General features: G+C 41.8%; 1 protein-coding gene across 7 annotated transcripts in view; it reads right to left on the reverse strand.

The window, feature by feature from the left end:
- SLC4A4 (solute carrier family 4 member 4) overlaps window positions 1-19,134 on the reverse strand; it is a 261,671-nt gene that overhangs the window by 70,671 nt on the left and 171,866 nt on the right. For all 7 annotated transcript variants that reach the window (XM_073340388.1, XM_073340382.1, XM_073340384.1 and 4 more), the window contains 5 exons: window positions 13,564-13,651; window positions 11,643-11,797; window positions 10,760-10,873; window positions 8,926-9,100; window positions 358-491 (listed from right to left, as the gene is read on the reverse strand). In XM_073340388.1, coding sequence (XP_073196489.1) covers window positions 358-491; window positions 8,926-9,100; window positions 10,760-10,873; window positions 11,643-11,797; window positions 13,564-13,651 — 666 coding nt within the window. The remainder of the gene's footprint in view (window positions 1-357; window positions 492-8,925; window positions 9,101-10,759; window positions 10,874-11,642; window positions 11,798-13,563; window positions 13,652-19,134) is intronic.

Consider the following 19,134-nt stretch of genomic DNA (forward strand, 5'->3'; position numbering starts at 1 on the left):
GCTCATCTTTCTGAGCAACAGAGCGATTAAGGAAGCCCACTGTACCAACCACTCTAGTTCCACTATAGTCAATAATACCATGCACTGCCATCTTGTCCAGTTCATTATAGCTCGGCAAAATGTCTCTTGTAATCGGACGCTGGCTGAGATTAACAAAGGAACAAAAGGGAGTTAGGCACCCAAATCTCAGTGGAACTCTATGGGCACCTTGGAAAATTCTAGCCCCCATTTTACAGCTCTCTCACCCTCACACAAGTAAATGTTCAATTTCAATGCACTTAATTCCCCCCTTTAAAAATCTCATTCCCAGCTAACATTGTATTAGCACTGGCAACACTCCTCTCCCCCTTTACTTACTTGCTGAAATTAAACAGGAGTCTTTCAAAGACAAGGACAGGTCCTGTGCTGCTCAGAATTGTGAGTGGCTGACCAGCAAAAAGGCAAAAGACCGCTCCAGTGACTGCTGTGCCCAGAAAGCTCTCCAGCACGCCCTAGGGCAAACATACAGTACAGATGTTAATTTCAACGGACACGTCACTTCATTCTCCCTTCTGTAAGCATGAATGCAAGCAGGTGTGGGGTTATATCAGATACCTACAGACTGTATGTAGGTGGGCATGAGATTAAGGTCTCATCTGAGGGCTGGTATCTAGCATAAATTCATGCCTTCGGTTACGGATTTCATAAAATCTTTAGTTATTTGTGACAATCAACGACCCAACACACCCCACTGTGGTTACTGCAGATACCCAGGGTTTTAGCATTTTTTTTTGCTATCCGCGGAGACGTTCGAAAAGGGCATGAAGGATGTAGGAGCACAAATCCCATTGGCAATCTCCCACATCATGATGACAGAGCCCAAATGCATTATTTTGCAAGGTGCTTCACAATACACATAATTCTAAACATGGTACAACAGGGCTGGGGAACAACAAAACTGTGTCAGGGTTACAGCAATGAGGTTACTCTACAAAGCTTAGCCCATACTGTGGTGGAGCAGAATATTTTACAAATAAAGAAATGGGTTTAAGAAAAGCAGATTCCTCTTTTCATAACAACAGGTTTTAACGAGTGAGACTCAAACCAAACAAGATTAACTCATACAGCATTGAAGTGTTAAGACCTCAGTTCATCAGATGTCATCAGAAAGTAATACATGCCACATTTTATGGTCTCCATCATTTCCTTTGGTACATGTCATGAAACAGCCTAACTGAGGAGTGATAAATGCCATAGAAATTTCCTTGGATTTTCATGTAAGTTACTACTAAACAATATCTATTTTTCATAATGCAAAGCACAAGTACAACTTTAGTGACAGGTTTTGTTTACAAATAAAATGTAAACAGTATTATTGACAATACAACCTACTGTTTGTATGGAATTTGGAAAAAGCACTCAGCCACCACCGGGAGCAGAGTTAGGTCAACCCCACCCATATATACACTTGCACGTATGAGCTTTTAAAAAACAACTATAGGGAAAAAAGTTGTCTTTAATTGAAAGTACATTTTCTTTCCACTGTCCCAAGGACTAAAAACATGGTATTTAAGTCTACTTTTAAAAAATATTAATATTCCTTTCAGAAACAAAGCAGGAGTATTCATAATTTTTTTCCCAGACAAAAATATTTGTATGTCACATGAAAATTGCTACTTAAGTACCATGCTGAACTATGCAAGAAGAGAGAGATTTTCTTAAATAGAAGGATATTGTTTATGCCATTATGTGACTACAACTAATTTTAAAAAGTCAATGTATTTTGTCACATCCGTGATCAAAGATTGTTCATCTGCAACATGTATGGACATTACTTAAAAATGTCACACTCCCTACAGGTGTGGAGTTGGCTTAGTGTAACTGGTGATTTCCCAAACTGTATTTCAATGGAGTAATTTAATGCTATCAAGGCTTTTAAATGTTTTGCCAAGTTTTATCCATGACATTTTACACCCAATAGTAATGGTGTGTCTGGAAGGGGTTTTACACACGACCATTTGATCTGGGGTAGAAGTTTATAATGGTGGCCCTGAGTACACTGAAAATATCCCACTCTTCAATGGTGGGAACTTTAATGTAGTCCAGCTAGAAGCTTTCTTTAGCCACTCTGTTGTTTCACCCCACTCTGAGAAGGCCAAGGTGACACAGCAGCAAGAGCATCAGCAGCCAGTTCTTGCTCCCACCGCCGCGAGCACTAGTGGAGCTGCTCATACCACAGCCACTTTGGGAAGGTTTTCAGAAAAAGCTCAGTTTAGGCCCCTGCCTGCTGTAGTCCTCATCAATGGCTCTTTTCATTTATTCTTAAAAAACGTGTCCACACTGGAAGCATGGAAGCAGAGCCATGTTAGCCAGGACTGAACTGAAGCTTAGACAGGTTGCTAGAAGGTTCTAGCAAGGTTTCTCTTCAGTAAGAGACAGTCCCCGCCCTGAAGAGCGTACTGTCTAAACAGACAAGGCAGATAAAGGGTAGAGGAAAGGAAGTATTACTATCTGCATTTCATAGCTGGAGAACTGAGACACGAAATGATTAAGGAACTTGCCCAAGGTCAGGCAGGATGTCTGTGGCATAACCAGGACTTGAATCCAGATCTTCTGCGTCCCAGTTTAGTGCCTTAAACACAAGACCATCACTCCTCTCCTCTCTACGTCACAGAGCATGGTTCTATACTCACTGGAGAAGGCCTTGATTTACTTCCTACTTTCCCTTTCCATCCTCCTCAACACCTCCTTTTCATAGTTTAGAGGGTAGTTAGTGCACACGTCCAAGGCTATCGCTTGTGCCATATGCTACCTAATTCATATCCTCACTACCACGGAGAGGGACTCAATGACAGGAGGAACCACAGTTCACTGATGAAACAGCACTAACACAGCTGAACAAAAACTTCCCACCACCACCGAGTTACAGACAAGATCTTCCATTTGGAATCAGCTCACTCTGACATAGGTTTTTTCCTTCTTGGATGAACACAGAAACCTTTGACTTATTCTAGAGATCAAACTGCAGCTTTTACAGACCAGTTTTTATTTTATTTCTGCACTCTGTTAAAAGGAGCTACAGTTTCCAGTTTTGTGGATTACAGTTTTAAAATGGAGCTGTTTGATTTATTACAAATACTGCACTGGAAATTTTAAAACAAAAAAAAAAACACCCCAAAAACAAAACAGAACAAAAAAAAACAACCCCAAACTTAGAAACACTTTCAGGGCCTCTCATAAAAGAGCTATTTTAATATATTGCTCTTTAAACTGGAAAATAGAAATTCTGAAATATTCTTATGCCTGGAAGATTCTTATTAAAATAATGTCTACTTGAGTTATAAAGCAATTCTGTTCTTTAGCTTTTATATTCAACTCTGTAGCAAGCATCATGACATCTCTGCCCCTGCCCACATAAATAGCAGTCATGGTCTAGCTCCTGCAATTGGACTGTTCACCTTAGTGGATCCTATTGCAGGATTAGGACCTCGCTTGTATGTCTCATTCATAGTTCCACTTTACAGTGTGGTTATACTCTGAGCACTAATTGTAACCATTGCAACATGGGACTCCACTGTTATTCCCTCAGAATGACTCCACAGATAAAACGTGTCCAGCCTCTAGAATGATGCTAATAGCAGGCATTATTGGCTGCACTCTCTGACTTCATTATTGCCCAGTCCTGCAAGTTATTGCAAGACTCCTTGAAAAGCAGACGGCCATTACAAGGGGTCCCGGGAATTTATGAGTCTTTGTCCATTTCCTTTGAGCAGCTCGTGAGAATGATACAATTCCTCTCAACAGAAGGAATGGCATTTGTACAACTAACTCCTCTTCTCTCCTTCAGCACTAATTACAACAAGAGCATCACAGCCCACGGCATGGATTCCAACACATCTGGAATTTCTTTTCCTCAACATTCCTTAACATGGCTGTAGTTAAGAATAGTGTGTTTTCTTAGAAACAAAAACCTTGATGCAAGGTTCCAAAGAAAGATTGCATATCTGCTATTCTTTTCTGGGTCAAAGAATACAAACTGTGATGATAAACATTGATTCGGAGTATCAGGCCCTGTGATATTATTTAACTATCCACAAGAAATAAAAGCCATAAATTGTAACAATATACATGAATCTCACTTCCTGAAACATAGTTTGTATTGGTGACAAACTACTGGAAAACTCTCAGGGTAGATCCTCAGCTGGTGTACAACAGCATAGCTCCACTGGAGTCAACCAAGTTGATGCCCCAGCTGAAGGTCTGACCAAATCTCCTCTTTTCAGGTAACCCAGACAGATGGAACCTCTCTCTTCTGAAGAATCAATTCCCACAGCAGTCTCTGACCCATAACACTTCTGGTTTTGATAATAAAAGGTATTGCTCATACTTAAAGGTTTCTTCCTGAAAATAAAGCTTCCAAATATTTACTCAAAGTGGCCCAGGGCCTTGCTGACATCTGCTCAATTAGATCTGCACTTTCTGAGAAGTAAATGAACCTGTAGCCACTTCAGAAACTTTAGAAGTTTTAGGTGGGGTATTCAAAAGCACTCATTCAAAAGGACTCTTCACCCACAGACATCAATTACCATCAACTTCAGGAGGAACAACGTTGGGCCAGGGCTCCTTGCTTTTGAAAAAATCACCTCCTTGGTAACTGAAGAAACTTTGAGCACAGAGAATGCTCCACTATGCCTCTGCATTACAAAGCAGCCAAGGGAACTGGAAGGTGGCATTTTGCTTCATGTGGAATCCTACTATTTGACCAGTGGATGCACCACTCTTTTCAAATAACGACAGCCTGCAGGTTATCTGAAGTGTGAGGAGGTGGTGACAGACTGCTTTGGGATGTCTGCTGAGACTCTCTAGTCTCTTGATCCACCAATATATGATGCCCAGGCAGATTTGGGCAGCTTCGGTCTATTAGAGTGGTGTTTTTTTGTGGCACAATCTCAGTAATGATTTTCCTGTGCTTTGTGCCAAATTTGTGAAATAAAATTAAAAGTCTAAATCTACTAAAGGCATTACCAACCCAGGCTGGTGTGCATAGTACATGCAACATCCCTTGCAGTGTCAGTGCTCCGTTTCTGCAGTACAAAAGGCATTTGTCTGGGAAAGCCCCGAGTGCATTGAAATGTGTGCATAGAGAGTGGCTGAAAGTCTGACTGGAGAATGATCAAATCAGATGTTGAACAGCTCAGAGGGTCAGAGTACTGTGAAAGAGGGTTACTCACTGAGCAGTAAAAGAGATTTGGAAAAAGCAATCTCAGGCCATTTCCCCATACTTTACACTTCTATAACTCAGGAAGATTGTGGTCAGGGTGAGGCTGCTTTAATTCAAAGCAGAAACCATCAGCTCCCTTCTTGCTTCCCAGAGCCAAAACCAGCTGTGGCTTCTGTTGTCCTTTTCTGTTTTGGTGAGCTTCCCAGCCGCTCATTTAGACAGAAGCAATCTCCAAGTATAAAAAGAGACAGGCAAGCATGGATCTCAGACAACTCCTTGGCCTGTGTGGTGCTGCTCAAGGGAATCTGCAAAGCAGGAGCAGCCCAGAGAATGAACCTAGTTTTTGAAAAGATAAGAGGCTGCATTGTGGGGTAATGTCTATGTTGACTTTGCCCCACGCAGGTGTTGGTGTCAATCTGCTTTGCCAGGCACTAGCAGAGTCCTCGCTGGATGGAGAAGGAAGACGGAAGTTTTTTTTTTTTTAAAAGAGGGAGAAAGTGAACTATCAGACTTTGGGGACATACTCTCCAACAGAATGACCCAAAGGAACTTATGAGAACAAGTGTTCAGATTGCTTCTATTTCTCTTCTCCAACTCCAGGCAGACAGCAAGACAGAATTCTGGTGGAATTAAGTAGGATTGCAGACTTTTTCCCATTCAGTTTGCATGCTGGAAATCAAGCCAGTGATGACACCGTCTAGAGATGTTAAACTTAGCATTGTGTGTAGTAGCTAAGAATTTCATACAAATCCCTGGAAGGGATCCTGGTCTTCTGAGTTTTGCCAGTACTCACTCATGATAACTTGGGAAATCTATTAAAGGCAGAGAACACTTGGAGAAGTGATTTACACTTCGGATATCGGAGGTTGTGTCCACACTAGCAATTTTCTAAAAATACTCCAACAGTATATGAACCCTGGTGTGATTTCATTGGTGGCAGCATTAGTGTAGAGAGGTAGCTGGTGTTAATACCACCGTGTTGTCCACTCCTGTTCCAATCAAATCTAATGATGGCTAACCACACTACTCTCCCACCATTGCTACCACGTGTAGAAGTGCAGTGGTGAGAGAGGTTTTTAAAAAGTGCCAGTGTAAACAAGGCCACTCCACACATTGAGGGCGCTCTCCCAGCTCTGGAAGATGCAAAGGGTGAAAGAGGTATTTGAAAGACAAGCAAACAAGCAAGAGAAAGCATTCACAGGACTCAGTCATGGGTTCTCTCTGCTTCTCCTGGAGTTTTGTCCTAAGACGTTCCATTTCATTTATGTTTGCCACAGAACTGCTGTGTGACTAAACCAGTCTTTTTAAATGCAGGATACTAGCATGTTCCTTTTTCAAAAATAGAAGTAAATTATTTTGCACTGAAAAGTGCAATCTGGTAGCTGTTGCCTTTCTAGGGGCATCTTCTTTGTCACAGCTGAATTAGGTATAACACAGAGCAAGCAATAAACCAGAGCACCGAAGTCTCTTTTCTTCCCTCTATGTCCTCCTTCACCCCGCCCCTCGTGCCCAATCATGGCTTCAGATTCTCAGAGACAAAAGACTGTCACGTTCATCAAACAAATTCCAGATTAAATCAGAGGAAGGCAACATGCTCAGATATAAAGAAGGTTCACAAGGTTCCTGAAAGAATACCTTTAGCCCAGCCCACAAGGTGTTAAACAAAATGTGTTTATTTATCACTCTCTGCACCTGGCAGTCTCAATATGATGAAAGATAACAGAGGGCCCCTACTGGAGAATAAAGATGATCAACTTTTCTCTTGGAAACTTCCCACATTCTATCATTGCTTTGTTTCAATGTCTCACAGCCTGGGCCCCAGGCAGCAGAAAGTCTCCCAGGGAAAAGGCAGAGGCAACAAAAAATGGCGACACACGCTGCCTGGGGACAGAGTAGGCCCAAAGGTGGACAGCAAAGTGTGGGATGGGAGTATGACCGGGGTAGCCAATGCAATGCATCTCCTCAGCAGCTCCCACATATGGGTCTTCTGTGGAGGCTCTGGAGATGCCCTTCTGTTGATGGAAACCTCAGAGCAGAGTGGCAATGGACATACCTCTCTGCCCCAGACCCAATCAGACCCAACACTGAGAAGTTATTGCCCAGTTATCAAAATTCATTGTGAAAGCACAATAAACTTACCCAAAGTATCACAATCTTACATCAGTAGCAGTCCTCAAAGGATGGATAGCACACAGTTATTGCTGCTGTTGTTTTGCTTACCCAAAATGTTACTTTTTTATTTGCTAAAGGAATGGTAAATCTATGAGTTCTCCAGAAATCTATCTGTAATGAACATGTGACACGGTTTAATAGGTAAGAGGGGCTTTTTATATGTAATGGTCATTAGCATTTTCCATCAAGAACCTTCATGTGGATTTCTGAATTTTGTAGCATTTAAGTTGCTAATGCAGTTTTTGTTCCCTAGGTAAAAAGTTAAGCATTAACCTCAAAGGTTTTTCGCCTGAGTTAAATAAATGGCTGTGCTGATATTCTTCTCCAGTGCATTAAACTCTCTGGGATATCAGCATCCCTTTTTTCAGGAAATTTCACCTTCTTCTGGAGCAGAGCAGGGCTATTTGTTCTGATCCAGTGGGCATATGCCACAGAAAGATTATCATTGGTGGTTGTGGGTCCTTCTCTTCTATATCTATTTTCTCTTATCAATTTACCCTATGGGCCTGCTGTGGAGATGGGCTTTGGAGGTTAGTCAGATTTGTATGAAGAAAGGAAGTTTGATGTTCTACAGGCTGCTGTATTTTATTTGGTTCTGTAATTTATGGCAGGGGAGTCTGGAACCTTGGCTAGGCACCCCTTGGTATTTGTTTGTTTTTAAATCAATAAATTCATTACTGTTATTGTAAATTTAATTATTGTTAGGGCACTCAGAGCTGCTCGATGGGAATTATTTAATTGCAATTGAATCTAAATAAATAAAATAAATATTTGTGGGTTTTCAATTTGAAAAAGGCCAAAGGAGAATTCAAGCGCAGTTGAAATGTAAGCACAGTTAGGTCTCAGATAAGCAAGAGACAGTAAAGTTAACATACAATTATTTTTGTTTGGACTTCTTATATTATCGAGCCACATCCTAACACTCTCACTTTAATCCTTGCTCATGCAAAACTCCCACTGACTTCAATGGAGAACTGCCTGAGTATCCAGTAAAAGCGTCATATTTGACCCTTTTTTATTAATCATTCTAAACGGCTTACATTTTGTCTGTAGTGTCTGTCTCAAAACACATTCTAAACAATTCCTCAGTCTACTTCCTTATCCCTTCTGTTTCCAGTGGACAACCGCACAGAAGTATTTTTTTGAGACAGGCAGAAAACCCAACAAAGTTAAGCGTCAGGCAGAACATGCCCTGTTAAGCTCTGAGGACATGGAAAATGTGAATCAGAATTAATACACCTAGTTCAAATTAAATAACACACAAAACCAGTTAGCACACTTGAAGAGCACCAGTAATTTTGATACAGAAATGCCCCCCCCCCTTTCTCTTACCTATTGCTCGAACACAATTTAATATAACTGCATCTGCAATTGCTAAAAGAACCAAAGTACAACAACAGGCACAGAAGTGAGGTCAGTTTTAGTTAGAGCAGCAGGATAAATCTTGTGCTAAGTAACCAATCTTTATACATGGCCCATCTGCTTCCCTGTTACTCTCGAAATGAGGAAATTTGGGCCTGCATTGTTTGTATGAGTTTGAAATTATTTCTAACCTGCATGTTGTCTGTAGCATCACCAAGCAGACCTCCAAAAGTGATAGCATTGGTCACTGTGGCCAAGTAGATGAAGAGAATGGCTGAAAGAGCTTGGATATTTAAAGCATCATAGAAGTCACTGGCGAAGAAAGGTATTTTCCTCTTTATGTCTTTGACTAAACCACCACAAAATCTGAGGATTAGGCAAGAGAAGAAGAAAGTGAAAAAAAAGTCTTACAATAACATTTATCATGATGAGCAACTAATCAGAGACATTATCAGAAACAAGGGGCTATGCAATCCAAAAAGATATGGGTCATTGCAGTTATTTCTACATAAGGCATAAATCAATGGGTGTTTGAGCCACATAACCGCTAAATGGAAGATGCTTCAAAACATTCACCAGAAGTAGAATTGGGAGTAAAACAGTACAGACAAATGAAAGAGGGGGTCATAAGTCCAGTGGCTCCTCCTTGATTTGGAGGGCAAGGAACACTCAAGCAATAGGAAGTACATTCTTCTTAAATAATCAGGAACTGAATAGAATTTGGTTTGTATAAGTTTCCGGTGGGCATTCTACAGAGGATAGGGTAAGTAACGTCACACTACAAGAGTGACTTTGGTACCGAAGCCCATTGGCTTCAATCACCCACAGTCAGCATGAGAAGCACAAATCTCACTTCTTATCCTCTCACATATAGTCCACCACCAAGACAACCTCATCGGTATAATTGCATTTGACCCATCTACCTTTCAAACTATTTACTGATTGGAAGATAACAAATCTGTAATGTTCTCAGGCGATTCAGACATGGCACATTAAAGAGATGTGATGGAAGACAAGCACACAGGACTACTGTTATGGTTCTTTGTGACAACATGGATTTCTTGCCTTTCTAAGAAGGAACATTAACTCTAACTTGTAATGGCAGGCTTTCAGCTTTTTATTATTATTACTACTTTTAATACCTACAAACATTCTAATAATGTTTTAACTGATATCTAACTTATAACCTTAACTTTATCTCAGCAAAGTTTTATATTTGGGAATAGTCTTGGGACCTCAAAGCACTTTATAAAGCACCATGTTGCTAAGAAATAGTAATAGCCTGGAACCATCATCTCAAAAACTGAGGAATGTTACTTCGGCTTCCCATCCAGTCTGGCAGTCTACTGAGTGGGAAAAGAGAACAGTTTGAGATATCTCCCTGAGCTACACCTCTCAATTACAGTAAAACACTACACTGACACTGAGTTGCCGAACTGAACCAGGCCTAATTCTATGTTCTGTTACATTAGATTGAAACCAATGGAGTTCACTGGCACAAAACTGAAGTAACAGAACAGGGAATCAGGCCTCATGCAACATTACCTTCTCTGTTTCTATTAAATCTCTCTTTTGAGCTCTTCTACATTGTAATGGGAATGTCAGGAAACAGGATCTCTCTTTTATTGACAATTGATGGCTTTGAACATTTATTGTATAAACTTGTGATAGCCTGCAAACAGCTAAAACATTTCCACAAATATGAATGGAAAAGAATTGGTATTTAGGATGAACGTACTTCATAACAATCAGCGTAATTTCACACATCCATAGGCCAAGCATTTTACAAGTGACTAGCAATTTGGGAGTTCTCATTGTTTGTCCCAATCTAAGACACCTTGAAGGGGTCTGCTGGTCCTCGGGATCCTTTAAAACGTCTCAAGCTGGGCACCCAAAAATCACAGGTCACTTCTGAAAGTGATGGCCATGTGTATAGCAGGTGAGAGCAATATTATAAGATGCAAAGTTAAAGGGGATAAAAGGGCAAAGCATCATGCTGAACAGGTCAGAGAATTCATCACTGACCTGCCAGTTCGTTGTAGTTCTTCAGTGTCGCCGTGGCCCCCACCTCCATGGCCCCCATCATGAGGCGTGTCTCCATTCATCTGTACATTCTCCCCACCCGAATACATGTTTTTCCTATGCAGAAAGACAAGTCACACTGAGGATTCACTGTGTTACACACTATAGGACGCAAATCTATACCCAGCTCCATCACACAAGCCTTATGAACACAGAATGCTCCTGCTATACAAGCAGCCAGACTGGCATGCTGCAAATAAGGGATTAACTCATTGCATACTGGAAGTTGTAAAATAAAATTCAATATTGAGCTTAACTACAGTTACAAATGGCTTGCTGTATTAGGACACCCCATTCTCCCTCTGAACTGCTGGTACAAGCACAGTGCTGCAGGGACATTCCCCACAGGACTATTAGCAAAGACCTGAAATTACAGCATAACTCAACATTCTCAGACACTGCTTTCAGGCACATTCTCTTCTATCGTCTCATGTGGAAAATTCAATGCTAAGGGGAAAAAATGACAACTCCTCTGCTCCCTCCCCACCCCCCTACTGCCCTCCCCTCCCACTGCAATGTTTACTTACTGCACTTGCAACCCTCATTTACCTGCTTTCGTTCCTCAAGCTCAGAGAGTAAATGCTGTGGACCCAACCCACGTGGCCTGGCCTGTCTTCCTCAAGATACTCAACCCCAGTTGCCCTGCACACTCTCATAACTGAGAATGGGAGTCAGCCCTGCTTACATAAACATCGCTTGCTTTAACGTAACACATGTTCTTGGGTTCCACCTATCGCACTCCTTTCATCTTCTCTAGTTAACATGCTGGCCCAGAATATCCTACTCTCTTGTCACTGACATCAGCCCTGCTACTCCCTGCTGTTACCTTTTATCAGAAGATGGGAGAGATTTGGGGGGCTCTATCCTGATGGCTGGGTCCCACTCCCCAGGTGGAAGCACAATGACTTCATCCAGGAACTCATCGATTCCAGCGATCAGGTCCTGCCTGTCTTTGGCTTTATAGGCAATGTCATGGAACACCTGCAGGAGAAGCAAAAGTCTCAATGCAGCAAGAAGAAAAGGAGTACTTCTGGCACCTTAGAGACTAACCAATTTGAGTTTTGCAATTTTCTACAGCCAAGACTTACAACAGATCTTTCAGAAAAGCTTTAATCAACTCCCACTCAACACACTACAAAAAGATAATATCAGTGGTGCTTGGGCCAGTCAGATACGAACCGCCGAGCAAAGCTGGCCAAAAAGTTTTTTGAACGAAAAGATTTTAAAACAAAAATGGCCTTTTTTTAAAAAAAACAAAAACTGCCCCCCAAAAATGTGACTTTCTTGACGTACTTTGTTTTTCACAACGTTTTTATGAAAAATGTTAGCAAAATTTTTCATTTGCCACAAAGCCAGCTTTCAGTCACCAAAAAATTTCAACAGACATTTCAGTAACACTTTGTGTGGGGTCGGGAAAAGTCAAAGTCACTAAAAATGTCAAGAAACCAAAAAAACAAACTAAAAAAAAGGGGGGGGGGAGGAGAAAGGGGGAGTCAGTTCTGAACCCTATGAAACAGAAACAACTTCAACATTTTATTCAGTATTTTTAATGAAATGTCTTCTAGCCACCCCTACTGTTAGGGTCAGAGAGTTTAAGACCCGAGAGACCTCCAGCTCTCCTAGACTGACCTCCTGCATATCACAGGCAACCCAGCATCCACACACTAAAACCAACAACTGAAACTAGACCAGAGTATTACAGCCCACAGGAGACTAAACCACTGTGGGCCATAGGCAGAGAACAGAGGGACTGAGGTGCACCATTGTCAAAGGTCCCTGCAACACAGGGAAATAATTTAGTGAGACATACCAAGTTGGGCCAACTGGAAGTAAATGAGTGAGGCTGTAGCCAGTGGTTAAAGAGAGACAAAAGAATACTAAGATTTATTTTCATAAACATATTTTGAACCTTCCAGAATGACAATTCAGGTTGGGGGTAGGGGGGAGATCAGCATACAGAAGTACTTGAAAACTGGTGGATTGTAAAGAAGCATTGGAAGAATGAGAGAGAGGGCACTTTGTTCTGAGCACAGGGGTGGAATATAATAAAAGGCAGAGAGTCTGAAGTGGGTAAATGAAACCAAGGGAATTGTCAGAGAACAAAGGAGCACAAGAAGAAAGAGAAAATGCTAAGATGTTGGTGAAATACAGTTGTGCAGAGGCCAAGAGACACTGTGAAGAAGGATGTTTAGATTAATGCAGATAGCATCATGTCACATTATTGATGTGTATTATTAGAAAGTAATTACTAGGTACAAAGGGGTAGTGTACAATTATTAGTTAGTTAAAGCAGTGCTCTGGGACACAGGGCACCACATGCTGAGTGTAACTATTTCGACAATAAGATGCACTGTCAGAGTTGCTGTGGGGTACCTGTGATCTTGGAATGTGAATAAAGAAGCACAGTTTATACGTTAACTCAAATGTATTTGAAAGAATTACAGATTACAGGTAAAGATGCAGAAAAGAAACACATTCTAGTTCTACACATTTACAGAAGCGTGGAGGCAGATTAAATAATTAAGAAAAGGAATTTAAAGATAATCAGAATTTGATATCTCAGCTGTACATAAATTCAGCACTCATGGATCCATCACCCAATTTGCCATCGGAAGCAGCCTCATGTACGATACTGATATATGGAAGCCAAAAAGTTACTATACAGAAAAAGAAGAGGATGGCTACCATCTAGGTCGATGAAACAACAACAGAAAACAACTGGACATGGTATATGCAAAGATGCCTACCTCATCGGACATCAAAGTAGCAATGGATCGACCAATCTCATGGTAGGACTTAGCTTTTCCCTTCGGACCCAGCAAAATGAATAGAAATCTGACCAAAAACAAACGGATCGTTACCATTCAGGATAGCAAACTGCATCATTTACTCATTGTACCACAAATCCATCTATAATAAATAAAAGGAGTGAACACAGAGATTCATCTTTACAAGGATCATACTGTAGTAGTTAGAGATGCAATCCATTCCACTTCCCTGTAAAACACCCACGATATAATCAGATATTAAGAGTGAGATTTTCAAAAGCACTCCACCTTGACCTAACTGCTCCCATTGAAGTCAGTGGTAAAACTCTCACGGACTTCAACGGGACCAGACGTAGGCTAGCACTGGGCACATTTGAAGACCTCACTCTAAACCCACAACGCAGTTGTATTTAATCAAAGAACCAAGGTGAATCTTGTTTCAGTGTACAGTAAATTCAGGTAAAAGTTGCAGGAAATATGAGGAATCCAGGAAAATTTGCAAAATGCATTATTTTAAGCGTATGGCTTGGGTTTTCAGAATTGCAGAGTCACCTCAGCTCCCTCTGATTTCAATGGGAGCTCAGCCCCCTTCATAGGACATTGGCCCACAGGAGGAATGAGAAAAGGCCTTTGTGTCAACAGCATAACTAATGTATTTCTTCCTCTGAGATTCACACACTTCAGATAATCAAAACTGGCTACACTAGCAAATTAGGGGATCAAATTCTTCCTTCCGTTTATGTGGTCCTCAGAGTCTTTCCTCTAAAGACCTAGGTCACTACACACACACACACACCCCGGCTCAGATATCAAGCAGGTTTCTTTGTATTTTCTTCATCAGACAAGTGCTGTGATGGCACTACACAGAGGGGTCTGGCCCCCAGCAGCAACCCATGCAATCTAAGTCATGAGCCAAGTGCAGGCAGCAGCTAAAATGCAATACTGTCCAAGTGTGATATAGCCCAGAGGTTCCCAAACTGGACTCTGCAGACCTCTGGAAGTCTGGAAAGCGCTTGTTGATGGTCACATAATGCTGGCCCCTTTTTGTTTCCCGCTGCTAAATTCCCTTAGAAGGACAGCTACGTTAAATACTTCCCCAACATTGTTCCTGTTCCTAGATAATCCTGTATATGATGGGTGTCGTCACTGCAACGGCTGGAGAAGGGATGGAAAGAGAGTCCCTCAATTTGTGGAACCCAAGCAAGGCAGAATTCTAGCCCTTGTGCTCAGGGAGGGGTGCATGGACTGCTCACTCCCATATCCCTCAGAGCTCCCCTGTGCTCCCAAAAAGGGTGGGACCACGACTCTCCTCATCCATCAGTCAGCAAAGCAGACTGGCCTCCTGAGGTCACCTTAGAAGGAGAGCAGCAGGCATCCAGGCCAGGTAAGGCAGGTGAGCTAGAAGGGCAGTGTGGGGTGCATTTGTGATGGTAAGAAACTGTTTTCAATTTCTTAAATTATTTATTAAAAACAATATCCTTGAAAACATCTAATATTTCCTTTCTAGAGCCATCAATCCCACAGAGCTCAGAAACACACTGCACTGCATTTGCTCATCAGTGCTTCTCTGGGGATGAAATATCTGGAGGATTCAGCATCCAGGACAGCTACTCATGTGTGAAGGAAAACTATTCTTTTAAATCAGGCTTTAACTCTTAATAATTTAGCTAAACTGATTGAGCCTGGCACGCCTTGTGTTCCTGGTGGGGATACACAACACAGCCTTGCTGATAGTAAATGCTTCATAGCCACGGTTCATGGCAGATATTCATGTAAATGGATTATATTTTTAATTTACACATATTGCAGGGATCACTATCTACAATATACTAAGTGTTAATCCTTTATTTGACACCTGTTGGACAACAATTGCTTATTACTATGTGCACACTTACTTGATAATATCTTCAATATGAAATCATTGCTCATTACCTTCTCTGCCTTTGCTTCTAATAACTGCTCATGTATTTAGAATGAGAGAAAGTAGCATCCAGAAAGCTCAGGCTGCCAGAGCTGAGGTGCTAACAAACAACCTGCTGACCCGTTATCTAGGTCTTGCAGCCATGTTTTTATTTTTAAAAGGTGCCAGACTGACAGCTGTCTATCTACGAACAGCCACAGTCTAGGCAGCAGGAATGCTAGCTTCCTACATTCACCCTGCCCCTGTAGCTCACCCATGAATGAGCTGGGTCACAGCTGAGCAATGGAAGGGTAGTTCAATCCCCAGGCCTGACCACTGGCATCTCCACTGTGCTTGCTGAGAAGAATGCCCATTCATTTTGATGACAGTTTTGTGATATGGCCACCTGTTCCATGGGAACTGATTTGAGACAATGTAGGCCAGACAACGCCAATCTGGCATCCAATGCAACCTCAATATGAAAGATGCTGTTATCCAGTTACCAACCCAGTCCCTTAGCTCGTGGTAACAGAAGACAAGACAGACGACCTGTTTTTAGGATTTCAGTTTACTTAGCAGAGCATGGGAATTATTGCAAAAAAGACAATTTTCAGCAAATCCTGTGTCTCATCCTGGGTTTCATGAAGAAACACTACATAGCAGCGCAAATGCACTGTAAATCCATTCGGTCTGGAAAAGGGGTCAAACACAGGCACAACAGCCATATTACTGCACTGCTCTCTAGCAAGAGATTAAGGACCAAACTCAGCTTGATGTAAATGGACACAATCCTCGTGCATCTCAGTGGCAGTCAACACCAGAGATTTTGGTGCCGAAATTAAACCCAGCTTGCTAGAGGGATACACGAGGGGTCAGGTGCCATGCCTGCTTATGCTAAAGAATATGGACCGAAATCTCTACTAAATGGCATAAATAAGCATCAGAGTTCAATTTGAGGGGGAAATGTACTTGTGATGTGGTGTAGAGACCCCACACTGGGTTGAGGCAAGAGCGAGCCACACTGTCCTTGGGCCAAGCCTGCCTGCAATCCCTGTGTGGTAGCTGCTAATCCAGGAGGCTGGGCACTCCATATATAAAAAACCATGGCAGAGCAGGAAGTATCACAGACAAAGTCAGGACTGCCCACACATGGGGAGAACCCCTCTCCCGCCAAAGCTGGAAAAAGCCAACGCAGGAATTTCCTTAAGGGTTAAAGGCAGTTACTTCAGAAAAGGGTGTTGTTTTCTAGTTTGTTTCACTGTTGCTATATATTTTGTTCCCTTGATCAACAAAGTGATTGCACATGCCTCCTTAGCGGAAGGGAAAGGCCAGCTGGGTTAGTTTTCCATCAGAAACCGATGGACACTGGACTGGACACTGCTTGATGGCTGGGGCGCTATTTGTGGTTGATCTCTGGGAGAAGGAAATGAGAACTCCAGACAGGTGAAGTTGTTTGTTTTTTCCTCCTTCACCACACATGAAGATTCATTGTTTGGGCACCTTATCAACATGCCACCCAGCCGGTTGCTTGCATGGTGTTATACAGCAGCAGAGACTGAGAAATGTAAACCCTTGTTGCCACGAGTCAGGATTCCCCAGAGAATGCCCCAAACCTGGACAAGTTCCAGTGAGCTGCAGTCATTGAGACGAGGCTAATATTCTGAACAATGAGCAAGACACACAAATTGTGTCTACACTTAAAAAAAAAAAAAAAAAATCAGACCAAAGAAAAGGATGATCTCATTATTAACCAATGAACTGGGAGTCTGGAGATCAGGGTTCAACTGCCACAAGCTTCTTGTGTGATCTTGAACAAGTCACTAGATTTCAGTTGAGGCTTCAAGGCATAATAATGGTGCTGCAGAATCACAAATTCGACTATGCAGTTCTGTACCGATAACCCCCGCCCAGATACCCTTAAAACTCCTCTCTTGGTGTTTCTTGACCATCTCCCCCCATCTTAATGCAGCAGAGGGGGGAGATCTGAAGGTAATCTGCAGAATTTTAGTCTAGAAGCTTCATTAAGACCCACCCAAGTCATTAGCGTAAATGTGGTAAATAAGTGCTTGTGAAAGTGAGAAATTCATAGCACTGTAGACTTAAAATTAATGAGTAGAGACAACAGTGAGCAGAATAGACACGATTTTAAAAGCCTGGGAAATCCAAACTAATGGGCAGACACAGCACAGGGTGAAGGGCTAATGATGCCTCATGGAAAACTCTGAAAAACATTCTATTGCAAAACAGCTGTTCTTACAGTTCCTTATCTGGATTTCAATTCCCCTGTTTTTTATTGCCAAGGATGGTAAGATGGCATAAGAACAGGGTCTTTGTTCAGCCAGAGCTCATGGGCTCTTCCTACTTGCTTTTAAACAAAAGTTCTGTTTTCATGTAAATATTCTTAGTAACGAAGCCTAGGCAGAATGATTTCTAAATAGAAAATCTTTCAAAGATTTCCATTAAGCATCAGCTGCTCTGCAACTAAACATTATTCTGAAATCAAAACCAAACAACAATTAGAAGCAATAAAAAAGGAATACAGAGCCAATACATAACAGGCAATCAGTCTGCCCGATACAGTCTAAATAACCTATACAGTAAAATGTGTTTGTTCTCCATTTCCAAAGCAACATGAAGAAAAGGAATGAGGATGAAGGGATGCAGAGATTAGCTTTTCACCTTGTGGAGAGCTCAGTGCAAAGCCTACCTGTAAGCCATAAGACTTTGGTGCTTGCATCCTCCTCAATGAATGCCCCCTGCCTCCTTGAAAAGTTACAGCTGATATGTTGTCCATGGGAATCAAGATTAATTTGCTTTGTTGTTGCTTTGAAAGTGGAAGCACCAAGATGTCTAACATACTTTTCTGAGTAGCCATGTTATGTCATCTTATTATTAGGAACTTTTTCTTTTCCCTTGCTTTCCCCCAGGTTGTTGTTTATGATGTTCACTACTTGTGTCAGATCTCAGTTTATGCCCTGATCCAGCTCCCATCGAGTTCAGTGGAGCAGGATAAGACAGCATCCTTGACTGTAAACTCCTTGGGGCAATCACTTGGTTCTAAGAAGCACTCAACATATTTATGGATGCTCAAGAAAAATAGGCTAATTAATTAAGAGCATAAGAAGCAATGAGTGGGTCACCTGGTAAATACATTTCCAATTACAAAATTATACAGACACCCCAAATAAATCATCGCTCACAGTTCTAGACCAACATTTTCAAATCTGGGAGCTTAAAATTAGGCTTCTGACTCCATGTTTAGCCTCCTAAATAGAAATGGGCTGATTTTTAGAGGCACTGAGCAGCTGCAGCTCCCACTGCAATCAGCAACTGGCCTTAGGCTGCAGTACTCCGTACCACATTTGAAGTCCGTGAGAGGGTATGTTTGCAAAGCAATGTAAGTCCAGACAGGGTTACTTTGACTTGGATCTGTGCACTGCAGTATGGATACCAGCACCCTCGGTTTGAGATGGGTCAGAAAATCCTTAACTTAAGGTTAAAATGCAATGTAGACGCTCAACCCCGGGGTTCCCTGATACAGGTCAGCTGACTCGAGTCTCACTAACCCTAGGCTTACATTGCTGTGTAGGTACAACTGCAGCCCAACTCCTCAGAAAAATTAGGCCACTCTATGTAGGAGACTAAATATG

This window comes from Lepidochelys kempii, chromosome 4 (genome assembly GCF_965140265.1).
Source record: "Lepidochelys kempii isolate rLepKem1 chromosome 4, rLepKem1.hap2, whole genome shotgun sequence".
Lineage (NCBI taxonomy): Eukaryota > Metazoa > Chordata > Testudines > Cheloniidae > Lepidochelys > Lepidochelys kempii.